Source organism: Rattus norvegicus, chromosome 13 (assembly GCF_036323735.1).
Source record: "Rattus norvegicus strain BN/NHsdMcwi chromosome 13, GRCr8, whole genome shotgun sequence".
Classification (NCBI taxonomy): domain Eukaryota; kingdom Metazoa; phylum Chordata; class Mammalia; order Rodentia; family Muridae; genus Rattus; species Rattus norvegicus.
The window spans coordinates 79,647,539-79,662,175 of NC_086031.1; the positions used below are offsets into that span (position 1 = coordinate 79,647,539).

The window sequence follows — 14,637 nt, forward strand, 5'->3', positions numbered from 1 at the left end:
GAAATCCAGTCATGGAACAGAAACGTTTAGCATAGCTCTCTTTTTCCAGGTCCTGCAGCAGTCTGTGAGTGGGTCTGGGAAGATTCAACTTGAGTCTCCAGAATGACCCCCCAGGCAATCCTAAGAGATTATTTATCTTGAGAGCCCAAGCTTTATGTCAGATTTCCCTTTAATCATTAGTGGTCTCATTTGTAAAGTTGGGGTGATATGGGAAGTTGAAGACTGTGAGGGTGACCTTCAATAAAGCAAGTATAAAAGTGTGCACAACAGCCAGACACACTCACAGAAGCAGGCAGGTAGGCATGCTGTGTTTGGTTCAGGAAAATTTGCAGGCACGTGAAAGCAGGGCCTAGCAGGGAACACCTAGGACGTGGTGTTTGAATGAGCATGGCCCCCATAGGCTCACATGTTTGAATGCTTAGGCTGTAGCTGGTGGACTGCTTGGGAGAAGGATTGGGAGGTGTGACCTTGGTGGAGATGTGTCATTGGGGTAGACTTTGAGGTTACAAAAGACCACTCCAGGACTAGTCTCCCTGCCACACCTCTGCCTCCAAGTTAGTGGAAGAAGCACCTGCCTGCAGGGAGACCATCGTGTCAGTGGTTCTGTCTGCTCTTATTGTGACTCCCTACAACCTGTGTGTCCATTTGCTTAGACTTCTGATGGACTTCTGATGGTCCAAGACAACCAGGAGTCAGACAACAGGCATAAAAGACAGCACATAAAAGCCTCCCAGGACACAGTCCAGGAAAGAGAAGACATCTAGAAAGGGTAGAAGAGATGGATTTTTCATTTCTGTTTTAGTGGCTGGCTTTGTTCTAAGCCCTTTACATGGATTGTGTCCTTCATGTCTCGTGATAAAAGCAAAGTATAGGTATGCATGTGTGAGTGCATATATATGCATAGACACACACAGATGGGGGGAGTGTTAAAATTTTTCTGGCAAAGCAGTAGAAATGTCTCTCCTGCTTAGATGAAGACAGCCTACTGACGTAGAGTTAAATTATTTCGGTAGGTGTTAATATTGCAGCTTTTAAAGAAGCTGGGGTAGAAAATAGGACTCATTAATGTGCAGTGTGCTGAGCTCCAGTCTGTTGACAGGGACAGGAGGCAGGCTGAGCTATTGCCTCTGCTGCAGTTCTCAGTTCTGCTCTGTCACTGCCTGCGTGGGTGGCGTGTGATCAGGAGACAGGTGGCCTGCTCCTGAAAGCCACGGGAACGTCTGTACTTTGACCAACAGCAGGGATACTGGCAGAGGAGCGGTTCCCCATTCTGCCTCAAACTGGGAAGATCAGAAACATTCCCAGGAAATAAACACACACCTTAGCTTGTGCTCCTAGGCCTTAGTGTGTCTAACAGTCAACATGAAGCTGATTAAAGAGGCAGGTTCCTGGGCCCCAGCCGAAGGACTTCATTTCAGTAGAGCTGATCAGGGACTTAGTAATCTGTCTTTTGGGACTTCTTCAGGGATGTGGGGTGATCTGTTTGACTCAGTGTAATTCTTTTGAGTGAAAGTGTGATGAGTGTAGAGCTGATAAAAGACAGAAAGATTCTCTGGTGACCAGGTACAATATTCAAACCCACTGATGTAAAGTACAATGTGAAGAGATGTTAAGGGAATAGGCATAACAATGGGAGAATGTGTACACGTAGTTAAAGGGTCATGAGCGTGAGTGTGGGTCTTAGTTAAAGGTTAGCCAGATGTGATTACTCTGTAAATGGAGACAGCAATGGGAGACAGAATCAATGACAGTGTGGAAAGACTGGCCTCCCTGAGGGGTGGCGCTTCTTCCAGTAACATCTGGCCTCAACCACCTCATCTTCAGGATGATCAGAAGGTAGAAGTCAGTAAATATATGAGTGGCCTCTCCAAAGTTAGAATGGGCCACTTTTGTTTCCTAAAGGAGAAATTCACCCAATAACAAGATGTTCCGTCCTCTGAAAGATGGATCTACTTCATTGGGATCGATAGAAAGAAAGAAAGAAAGAAAGAAAGAGAGAGAGAGAGAGAGAGAGAGAGAGAGAGAGAGAGAGAGAGAGAGAAAGAAGGAAGGAAAGAAAGAAAGAAAGAAAAAAGAAAGGAAGGAAGGAAGGAAGAAAGAAAGAAAGAAAGAAAGAAAGAAAGAAAGAAAGAAAGAAAGAAAGAAAGGAAGGAAGAAAGAAAGATTGAAAAGTGCTTTGAGATCATCTTTTGTACTAGCAACATGGGCTTGTATATGTAGATCTCCTCCCCCACTGTTCTCTAACTGTAAATGTTACCAAACCTCTCAAAATCTATGCCTTTACATCAACTAGATGGACATGATCAAAGGTGGATTCTGTGTCCACGAACACAAATGTCAACTGGAATTATGTAAGTCCCAGAGAAAAATACATACTGCTTGGTTCTCTGGTGCCTGCTGGATTGTGTGGTGTCTACATGTGTTATATAAAATGATGCACACATGAAAGGTACTGTTATTATTTCAGACACTATTTAAGCTTGAGCTATTGTAAAGGTGACTTTGAATTAGGAAATGCGTCATGGAATGACATCACAGGAGTGCTTTTCGGTTGTATATTATCCCTCCCGATTTTCCCACTCTTGAATCCAGAACTTGCCTTGGGTCATTCTGTAGCACGCTCTTCATCCCGAGCTCCAAGTTGCACCAGGCACTGTGATCTTGTTTGCTCCACTGAAAACTCTACATTTACTGAAGCAACGATCTTCACACATGTGCCAATCCCTGACCTCTATTCATCCTCACAGATCCCAGACTTCTATTTAAGCAACAAGTCACATGAGCTTCCTGCATTGGACATCTCAGCTACCTTGACTTAGTATCTCTAATCACTCCAACACACATTCTTGGATAGTCTAGGTTCCTCTTCTCCAGGAAAATGGCTTCTCCATCTCGATGCTGCTCCAGGTGCTCCTGAGTCCCTCCTCCCCCATCGTGCTCTTCCTTTAGTGTTCAGTCCTTGTTTTCATGATGGCTCCCCCTGGAAGCTTGCTCTCAGACACCTCTACAATCGAATTCATCCATGTGATGAATGGTACCTCTTAGAATGACAGGACTGTATCATCGAGCTTTCTTCATTCCCTACACCCTGCAGTTACTTCTCTACACAAGAAGTCTCTGCTGCATGCAGAGCCCTGGAGTTGCTCATTGCACTGATTTACTTGATGATGCCCTCAACTCCTGTGTCTAGCATTTCTCTGAGGTCATAATGCCGACCTTCATTTGTAGCAAGTGCTATAGTTTATAATGTCTTTAAAAGACTATTATTTAATAGAGGTCTCAGAACAATCTTTTTTCTTTAATCCTTTAGATTATAATTTGACTGTGTCATTTCCCCTTTCCTTTTCCTGTCTCTAAACCTTCTCATGGGCACCTCCTGGCTCCCTTTCAAATTCATAGCCTCTTTTTAAAATTGTTGTTACATGTGTATATGTATACGTATATACAAGTATGTTCCTTAATATAACCTGCTAAGTCTGAATGTTACTCAGGTGTATGTTTACAGGGATAATCATGTGGTATTAGATAACCAATCAGTATGCTCTTCTCTGAGGGAAGACTGTTTCCCTCACCCTCAGCATTTCTTAGTTGCTTGAAGATCTTTGTAATTCAATGGCTCTCAATCAGAGATGATTTCGTTCCCCCAAGAGACTTTTGACAATGTTTGGAGTCCCGTCTGGCTGTTACAATGGAGGCAATAGGAATGCTGCTGAAATGTTATTGATAAAGGCCAGCATGATGCTCAAAGTGCCACAACATGCAGGATCCTGCACGCCAGAGATTCATCTGATCTAAAGCATCAGTAGCACTGAAGTGTGGAAAACTTGATGCAAGGTCGTTAAGCTTTCTTACGGGGACTCTACTTTGCTAGTTGTGACTCTAGGAATCCTTCTCTTCAGGACTACATGCAAGGTCCTGTGGTCCTATTGTGACAGTTAGGCACCTAGAGTAATAAAATCTCCTCATTAAGAGAAACAAACTGGGGCTGGAGAGATGGCTCAGAGGTTAAGAGCACTGACTGCTCTTCCAGAGGTCCTGAGTTCAAATCCCAGCAACCACATGGTGGCTCACAACCATCTGTAATGGGATAAGGTGCTGTCTTCTGGTGTGTCTGAAGACAGCTACAATGTACTCATGTAAATAAAAAATTAATTAAAAAAAGAGAAAAACAAACTGACAATTTCAAGTTTGTGCAATATCATACCTGTGAAAATAGAGGCAAGTTAACATTGACCTTTTAAAAATATATTTATTTTTATTTTATGTGCATTGATGTTTGGCCTGGATGCAAGTCAGATATTATAGTTACAGACAGTTGGGAGCTGCCATGTGGGTGCTGATTTGAACCCAGGTCTTCTGGAAGAGCAGTCAGTGCTTTTAACCCCACTGGTCCACCACATAGAGAGCAGGCATCAAGGGCGGAGTTGTTCTATCTTATTCTGCATCTTTCGGTCTTTCCTCAGCATCAGCTCTCACAGTTCCCTCATTGCCTCCAGTCTGTGCATTTTACACCTCGCTGGAAGAAGCTGCTGGGACTAAGTCCAGATGCTTGGATGGTGGGTTCCACAACAGAAAAGCAATGGATCATGCAAAAAAGTAACTGTCAGATCACAGTGAATTCAGGCCCCAAAAATGTATTACCAAAGCGCTTGTGGGTTTCCACAGCTTCTATAACTCAAGCAATGACAAGAGCTGGCGAGGATATGGAGGAATTGGAACCATCGTCTGTTGTTGCTAGGAACATGAAAGGATGCAGCTGTTTTGGAAGACGTCCTGGTAGCTCTGCATCAGGTTAGACATAGCGTTACCATTTGCCCAGCAGAAGAGTGGAAGGAACCAAACATCACCCTTATGAATGGTTAAATGAAACTCGTATATTCCCACAGTAGAATAAGGAAGTCCAAATACATGCCACACTTGGATGAACCTTCAAAACATACCAGGTTAAAGAATTTGGTCGTGAGCAATCAGGCTTTGAGTGATTCCATTAATACAGAAAAACTCAAAGAAATAGAAGGAGATTTTTTGTTGCCTTGGGATGAAGAGTTAAGGAGAAATAGTGACTACTAAATGGTCCAGGATTTATGGATGATTGATTAGAATGGCCTCAAACTGATTGCCAAGATGGTTCTAAAACTCTTTGACCAGTAACAGTCAGTGAGTGATATACCTTAAGTGCTGGTATATGAATTAGCTCTCCATAAAGCTTCTGATAAATAAGAAATAGAGATAAAGAAGGCAGAGAAAGAGAAGCCAAAGAAAAGGCGTGTGTCGTCTCTTGACTGTCCCTTGGCTGCATCTCTTCAAAGCATCTCAAGTTATTAGGAATATGAAGGATGGAAACGTCACCTTTCTCCCCTCACCTCAGTTCTTACCTGATCTTTAGTTCTGTTTAGAAATTAAACTATCTTTAAGCAGGTTAAGAAGAGAAGAGGCACACACGTTTTACTAACTTGGTGTGCCTTGGAAATTTCCACAAGACAGTGAAGTCTGGAAAAATGTCCAAAGCAAAATGTGCTTCTACTTTGTAAACAAAGAGTAATAAATCTCAGGAGAGAGGCTAGACATAAGAGGATGGCTAAACACAGGGAAGACAGAGGAGACCAAATTCCATGAAGCAAGGCTTCTCTGCAGTCCCCACTGGCACCTGGCTCTGAGCTGATAAAGCTATTGTCAGTTAGGAATGATTAATGCCCTGTCATTAGACAGCAGTGAGAAAAGCAGAAAGTTTCTCTGTGTTGGAATATTTTTAAGGCCAATAAACCTCAGTGTCCTAAGAGGAAATGTTTTGGGTTCCTTCAGCTTCCAGGAGAAGATACAGTCCAGTAATGGGGAGCTCCAGCTTTGGAGTCACGAAGACTGAGCTGGGTCAGACAGGCTTCTGGACTGCTGGGTTCTCCCAACAGTGCGGACTCTGGAATTTGGGTGCGGTGTGAGAACTCTCCTTTCAGTATGCATCAGACCTTCTGGGGGTTCTCAAAATATACTTGGCCATATTCCACTGACCAAGTATCTGAGGCAGGGAGATTGAGTGAGAGCAGGGAGTCCAAATTAACAGTCTCTTAGTGACTACCATGCTGCCAGTCCTAGAACCACATGATCTGAAATAATATTTAGTCTGAAATAATATGTAGACGTAATTTGCAAATAACACGGAAATCCGTACTTTAAATTAGTTATATGTGTTAACACAAATGCTTTATAAATACTTTATTTGCAATCTCCAAATGTTGATAAAGAAGTAACTGCAGTTTTTGATAAAATGATAAGAAGGATTAAAGAATAGAATCAAAAGACCTAAGCCATATAGTTGGACTCAAGAAATTCTTTTTTTTTGGGGGGGGGTCAGGGTCTCTTTTAGAGTTTTATTTATTTACTCTACCTGTCCTGAACTTTGAGGTCTGTAGATACAATGCAATTTTTAATCGACCTCTAAATACTCGGCCACACCCTGGCTTACCTTGGCAACAAAAGTAGGGCCATTATCTGACCAGATTATCTTGGGCACTCCAGACCGGGGTAAGATTTCTTCCAGTATCTTCTTGATGACTACAGAGACTGTCTTTTGCTTGGTGGAGAAAGCTTCTATCTATTCCTGAAAAGGTATCTACAAGCACTAGGAGATACTTGTGACCATATTTTCCTGGTTTTATCTCAGTGAAGTTCACTTCGACTTCCCACTAATCTCTTTGCCCTGTTTGCTTGCTAAGCATTCACTTACTGACATACCTTATGCTTTTTTACTGCTTCTCTGGCTAAAATCGTAAAGTCTATTACATACTCCTTAACTACTTGGACAAGCTTCTTATCTCCTAAATGAGTCCATTTCTGTATTTGTCGAAGTGAGTCTTTTGTTTGTTCTCTTGGGAATATAGTTTCCCCTCAAGTGTGCCATTGTCTTTTTTCTTCTAAGCAATTTGGGCCTTTTCTTCTGTTGTACATTCTAAGTGAGGCCATCCCTTAGTCCGATCCCAGTTCCCAGTGGCTGTCTCAAGAAATTCTTGAACTATAATGTCTTCATTGATGAAAAAATAGTACTAAGTATGGCTCCTCAGCAGAGATCATGGGGTAATAACCTGAAAACACATGGCAAATCCTAAACACACCTTTCCTTGAGCTCTTTCTCTTCTGTTTGTTTGCTCTGACCTATTCTGGTTCATTTGTTTTTATTTTATCTATTATTATTATTATTATTATTATTAATTCTTATTTGTATTCTTGTACATAAGAGAAAGAAATGGTGTAGATTTGGGAGGGAAGGGAAATGGGAAGAATCTGGGAGGAGTTGGAGGAGGAGAAGCATAATAATACTGTATTGTATATTTTTAAAAAGCTATTGTAAATATAAAATAAATTCAAATTAAAAAATTAAAAAGAGATACCCCAAATAATTCAAAAATACTAAAACAGGCAAGACATTTAAAATAGTGTGTTCCATACCAAAAAAAAAAAAAAACTAATGAAAAGAAATTCTTAAAATCATTAGCCAGGAGTCAAAAATATTCATGCCAAACTGTCACTGTACACCTATTAAAATGTCCAAAATCAGGAAGAAAGAATAATTTTCTGGTAGGGTGATGCCATAGCACGTGCAGCCTCTTTTAAAGTTAGACACATTCTTACCTAGTGACTGGGAAATCAGTCATAAGTATCTACTGAAGTGAAATGAAGACGAAACTTTATACCAAAACCTCTGTGCATTTATGGAAACTTTATTCATAAGTACTTATGCACGGTTATAAATAGTTTTTTACAAACGAGATATTCCACACGTGCTTCGGATGGCACATTTGTATGGGACACCGTACTGTGAACTCTTCTCAGTAACTAAAAGAGGTGGGTGACCAACAGCGCAGTCGAGTCTCAAAAGCAGGGGTAATCCAGAGATTGACTCACGTGGCATAGCCCCACTTATTTACAAAACTGTAGGGACAAACATCAGATTGTTGGGTAGCAGAACTAGGTATCGGGAAAGGCGAGGCTGCAGAGGGATATGGGGAGGTGCTGTAGCCTGTCCAGTCTCCTCTACGGTGTGATTTCAGTGCTGTCTGCAGAACCGTATGCTACACGGTTAAAAAACTGGCCTTTATTTTATACACTGTACCTCAACAAAAAGAAAAGTCAGTGTAAAGTTAGAAAGTGCCAACTGATGAAAATTTGAGCTTAACCAGTTCTACACTTAAGCTAGGGCTGAAGCGATCAATTTCAGCAGCTCAGGTGGCCCGGCTGCTCTCTCCATGGACCAATAGCATTTCTATCTGCACGTCGAAAATTTTAATAGTAGACCTGAAGACAGGCACATCTGCTTCTACCCCAAATTAAAAGACGTTGGACTAAGAATGTAAAAAAAAAAAAAACCCAGGCTCCTGGCTTCGCAGAAGACCAAAGGTGGCGTTTCGAAATCACCACCTGGATTTCCGTATGATTCTAGAGGGCTAAGCTGGAGAACGAACACAGAGTTTGCTAATGCGGAGAGTGGCAGAGGGGCCAGATGCCGGGAGATGAGGGATAGGTAGGCGATTGAGGGGTCTTTCTTGGGCGTTTCTGGGCAGAGTGGAGCAGCTGGCTCTAGACTCTCTCTCCGTGAAGTGATTCTCCAGGGAGATTTCCTTGATTTACATGTTCGTTGCATATTCATAGAATTCCACCTTAAAACAAACTGGACTCAAGCAAGGCCAATTTCTCAGCGTGGAAGAGCTTTTGCTTGAGCAATGACACACTGCAGTTGGATCCAATTCCCCCACATCTGGAAGCCACATGTCAGCAGCAGCTGTATAAAAGTCAGCCCAGCAAACGGAGGGTGACATTTCTTTAGCCAAAAGCCGGGGCAGTATGGACCTCACTCTTCTGTGGGTGCTTCTGCCACTGGTGAGCACAGCCTGGGGCCAGTATGGTGACTACGGGTACCATCCATACCAGCAGTACCAGGACTACAGTGACGACGGATGGGTGAACCTGAACCGTCAGGGCTTCAGCTACCAGTGTCCCCACGGGCAAGTGGTGGTAGCTGTGAGGAGCATCTTTAACAAGAAGGAGGGCTCTGACAGACAGTGGAACTATGCCTGCATGCCCACTCCCCAAAGCCTCGGGGAGCCCACTGAGTGCTGGTGGGAGGAGATCAACAGGGCTGGCATGGAATGGTAAGAAGGAGACAGCGCACTAGGGACGGGAGCATCTGTGCATGTACTTCATGGGGGAAGTTTGGACCTCGAGGAATAGCATGGCTCAGACCCTGGGCACATCCTAAACTTGCTATGGCATGCTCTGGGGGGCAGGTCTGTACAATGGAGATGGCATTGTAAGGTGGAAAACCAGGGCAGGATATGTCCCAGGAAAGACGGACCTCTCTGGTTCTAGTCCTTCAAAGGTCATCCTTATGCTCAGCGTGTCCTGCAGGCTGGATGTGTGGGTGAAGGATGCTTATCAAACTTCCCAAATAGAAATTTCTTAAGGAGCTCATAGAAAGTGGTCATTGCTGTGACATTGGAATAACATTTCCATTTTGTAATGATTTACTGTTTTCCAAAAAATATTACTCCAGGATGGTTGGGAGAAAATAAACAATTAGGTCCTTAGCTTCAACATTCTGAAAAATACTGATTTAAAGTAAGTGATTGGGTAGACAGGACTGAGAACTAGAAACAAAGGGAGGGGAAGTTAAGTAGCCCTCTGCTGTTCTGCTAAATTATGCTCTGTCAGGTTTTGCTACTAAGATTTCTCTGTCTCCCTTTCCCTCTCTCTTCCTTTCTCTTGAATTTAAAGTAGCTTCTGTTGCTAGGATATAGTTTACCAAAAGTTTTCAGAGGTGCCGTCCTGCCCTTTCTGCCTTTTGCCCTAATCAATGGAAAGGAATTGATCCCAGTTTGTGCTTCTCTGTGGTGTTTGAATATCCCAGCCCTGGCACTGGGTTAGAAACCTGTCTTAAAATCCAATGATGGTCAGACGGGTCATTCACAACTGTCCAAATGATGCCCAAATTTCAGGCCTTAGAGAGAAGGTGGAGGCTGACCCAGGAGAGGCAGACTGAGGGAGGAGGTAGCCCAGCTGGAAGGCTGCCAAGTGTGCTGTCTGCTGAGCAAGACCACTGTGTGAAGAGAGCTCCAGCAGGGCAGGGGTGGAGTGAGCATCCGGGAGGGCTCAACATAAGACATTAGTGGTGACACTTTCAGCCATCCAGGAGAAATGCCCTGAGCATACATCACATCACACACTATGTATACAATGATCTCATTTAATGCTTAAAGCAAGTCTATAAATCATGCTGTAGGTGGCAAACTATGGTCTGGAGATAAGGTGGGTTTCCTCAGCTAGAAAGACAAGATTGGATCCAGAAACATCTCAGCTTTAAACAACATATGCTCAACTACAGCAGTGGGTTCCCAAGAGCCTGCTGCCTCCACCCCAAGCTGAATTCTGTCTGCAGAGCCAGGGCCCCAGAACCACACTCAAGCTCGTTTGTCCCAGCAGACAGACTCATTGACTCACTTCAAGGGTGGAAACGGTCTAGTTGTAACTGCCCGTCCAGTCCACCCACCCCAGGGGACGATCATGTAGATGGGACCACTTTCTAACCCCCTGTTAGAGCCACAGTAGGACAGCACTCCGTGAAGATTGCCTAACCCCTAACAAGAGAGCCCTGGGCTGAGTCACAAGCTGGGTTCGGGTTCTGGTGCTAATGACAAAATGCAGTCTGACCTTAGGCCAAGCTTCAGTGGTCTCTCTGCTGCTGCCTTTGGAGAACGAACCCTCAGACTTGGCGATGTCTATACAAAGCAGACCCTCACGTCGGCGCGTGCTCGGCTTTCGCTTGCATTCTCTTAAACCTTGTGATCACCCAGCTAAGGAAAGAAGCCAAATGCTATTTAGTTCGAAACGTGCCGGTTTGCAGCTGGTTGCCATGAACTCTCAACATTGAAGAGAGGCAGAAGAAAAAAGGGGGGAGGGAGGAATGTGATTTTTTTTAAATGTGCGGGATCTAAGATCTTTGCTTTCCTCCTTTTTGCCCTCCATTGTCCATAGTCTCCTCCCCACCTCCACCAATCACAGGGCTAGAAAGTCATGAACACAGAAAGCAGCTTCTTTCACGACCCAACCCAGCTGCCCCAGAACCCAATTACTCCCTAGGCATTTTCTCCTAGACGAGTATGACTTCGTGTTCAGACTCCAGTCTCAGTGAAAAATTTGGAAGGAAAGAAAATTGTTCACAGGCTGGGGAGCAATTACATCTCCCCGACTGGCTGCCTGTTCTTAATCTGTTCTGGGGAGGAGTTGTTGACGAGTTTGTTGCAATTTGACTGTCTTGTGTAAGTAAATTAGCTTTCAGGTTTATTTTAAGAGGCAGGAAGGACAAACACAAACTTGGCAATACAAAGAATCTGCTGAAGAAAACTTGCTAACGGGGAGCCATCTTTTCTGGGTGCTACCTTCAGAGCGGAGTGCTGTTACCCATGGTGTCTATGCCACAGACCATGGTTTCGAATAAAGTTTAGAATTAAGCAGGGTGCCTGGTTCCACCAAGGAAATCTTTGGGAGGCCTTATCCGGTCTTCTGTGAATATGTGTGGCCTCCTCAAGGACAGGTCTGCAGTGTTCTCAGGGGATTCCTCGGACTTTGGTTAGCCAATACCGTGGGATACACAGGTCTTTAGTGGAGCAAGACGAAACTGAAGTTGTAGTGATTTCGGAACTGCCTTAGGGTGGAAGGGTCTCTGAACGAGGATTCGTCTCACCTCCCAGCTGTAGTGTATTAGGCTCTCAATTGCTTCTGGTGGAGGGGGTGTGGGAGAGAATAATTGAGAGAAGAAAAAAGGAAATAAAAGTCATGATGCTTCCAGGAGAAGAGGGGGATTCTAAAATAAATCTACATCTAAAACAAACATTTGGCACTTTGCCATCTTATTTGAGGGCAGTCAATAATGATTTATTGAATATGGGATTTGACAAAACTTATTTTGGGCAAACCAGGCTTATGTGAGACCTGTATTGGAGGAAGGATGGTCTGTATATTTTACCATTTCTACTCCCTGGACTTCAGAGAATCTGCAAAGACATTTTAAAAGACTCTGTTTTATTAGAGCTGAAATTTTGAATTAATTAATCCATGACAATACACCGCTCATGTCTTTGAAATTTTGTATTTCTGCATTTATAAGACAAAGTTTTGGCTTACTGAATCCACCAATATGCATGATAAGGAACCTTCAACATTTCCCTAAGAATCTCTAAAACAGGAACAGAGCATGGCTGACTCACGTTGTTACCCCAAGATGACCTGGTTATTAGATTTACATTCTCCTATAATTTTAATGTTTCAGTAAACTAAACTATTTTGTAGTGAACTCTTTGTTTCCAAAAGCATAAAGACTAAACATTACATAATATCTCGGATTGAATCCTAGACCAATAAAAGGGCATTAATGGCAAAACCTGTAGATCGTAATAATTTCTAGAGCTTAGACTTCTGCTAATGTCATGTCTTGGTGTTTAGAAACATACTGAGTTTTGGAATGTGGCATTAGGAAAGGACAGATATGAACCTTGCTTTATCTTTAAATCTAAACTATTCCAAAGTGGAAAGTTGAAAATTAAGAGTTCAGGCTATTTGCCTGATGGGAAATTCAAAGACAAACCATGTGTATTCAAGAACCCCGAGCCTGGAAGACGGCTTCCTGAGCATGTAGACCCATCTTCTTACATCATAGGTTAGAAACGAAAGCCCAGGAAGTCCAGCAATTGAAAAGTCAATGAAGTCATCGTAGTAAGTAAAAGGTGGATGGCCCATGCTCTAAACCATGTGGCCCTTTGATGCTTGTAGCCTTTGCCAATTGTGCATTTGTTTGTCCAGTCTTGCTTTTTACTATAAACTTTGCTAGACTGTGATATGAAGATTAATATCACAAATCTATGTCCTTGAGTTACTCACAGGCCAACTTTACTGGGTCTCCACAACAGGATTAGGAGGAAGGTATTTGGTATCTTTGTTTTCCTAATGTGGGAGCTTAGCTCTAAGCATTAAGGAATGCCCACTGATGGCCAGTGATGGAGAAGCAGTCAAGCCTTGTGCCCCATACCACAGATGGGTATGGATTTTTTTTCTTAGATAAAGCTATATTGAGTGCTAAGCTAAAATAGATTCCATGTACGAATGGTTTCTGAGGACAAGGCTGAGTGTGGGAAACAAGGTTGTGGCAGAACGAGGATTTGGGCCAACATTCTGTCTAGGTCATTCTACTAAGTACTAGAAATCAATTGTCCAGGGGAACTTGATACTTTTTTTCTTTCTTTGAAGAAAGTTCGATGATAAAATTCACTCTCCCCAGTGTGGGATTTGCCTCTGTCTGCTATCTACTGATATCAGCTTTCCAATCAATAAAAGACTTCTCAAGATCTGGAAACCTTAGGGTGTGCCTGTGAGTACGTGTGCACATGAGTGTGTGTGCACAAGTGCTTGTGTGGCTCTGCGCGTGCGTGTGCACGCGCATGTGCGTGCGTGCGTGCGTGTGTGTGTGTGTGTGTATGTGTGTGTGTGTGTGTGTGTGTGTGTGTGTGTGTGTGTTTCAAGGCTTTGAACTTTACCCTTAAGAGGACTAATTCTCAAAAGGCTTTCCTACAACACAGTCCTGTAGCTCTCATGTCCTCAGTTTCTATGTCAACAGAAATGTGTTCTATAAATTATTATAAAAATGTTAAAGGATGCGGGACATTGAGACACTCACCTTTAATCCCAGAACTCAGGAGACAGAGGCAGGTGGATCTCTGTGAGCTCCTTGACTCACAGAGGACTGCTTGGTCTACAAAGAGTTTCGGGACAGTCAGGGCTATTATACAAAGAAATCCAGTCTCGAAAAACAAACAAACAAACAAACAAACAAACAAAAATTTTAAAGGATATCTGTGTGCCTTTAGGAAAGATACCTAACATCTCTAAAGCCTCATTTCATGTATAGGGAAGATAATGCGAGTTATTTTTGTCCATTTCAGAGAATTGTTTTGATGATTAAAATGACTAACACAGACACCATACTTAACAGAATACCCAGCCCATGTAACTCCTTGTGAAGGGTTGTTCATGATCACGGTTAGGAACACTCAGTTGAAACTGAACTTCTCTGAGACAGACACACCTACCAGTAAGTTTCAAAATGGAAGTGGCAGGATACATGGACTTTTGGAATATATAATTGAGTTAGAATCTATGAATATTAAATGTACGATTTCAAGCATCTTGAATACTAGCCACAACTTAATAGATACCGAGGTGGCATTATGCCAACAGGTTAAAAAGTAGTTTATTAACTTTTGATAACGAGCCCTCCACAGTTAAGCCTGCTTGTTGTCCTTTCATTGTCTGAAGCTTTAGGGAGATAAGGATGTCTCACAAAATAAGCTGGATCTCCTCAGAGGCCCTTTGAAAAGTCGCTACTGACTGCTTCTCTACAATGGGTCTTTCTGCCTCTGGTTGTTTCTGCTTAGTTCTTGGTAGACAGTCCAGCAGCTCTAAAACATGGAGTCTGGTGACAGAAACTCAAATTCAGGAACAGCAAGAAGAGAGCAGCCTGCATACAGCTGAACATTATTTAAAAGATAAAAAAAGTTCACGACCCCATCGTTAAAGCAGGACAATAAGTGGTGTGGAACG

General features: G+C 42.9%; 1 protein-coding gene across 2 annotated transcripts in view; it reads left to right on the forward strand.

The window, feature by feature from the left end:
• Nucleotides 1-8,802: 8,802 nt before the first annotated feature.
• Dpt (dermatopontin) overlaps nucleotides 8,803-14,637 on the forward strand; it is a 28,419-nt gene continuing 22,584 nt past the window's right edge. For both annotated transcript variants that reach the window (NM_001401366.1, NM_001401367.1), the window contains exon 1: nucleotides 8,803-9,140. In NM_001401366.1, coding sequence (NP_001388295.1) covers nucleotides 8,833-9,140 — 308 coding nt within the window. In that variant the 5' untranslated portion in view covers nucleotides 8,803-8,832. The remainder of the gene's footprint in view (nucleotides 9,141-14,637) is intronic.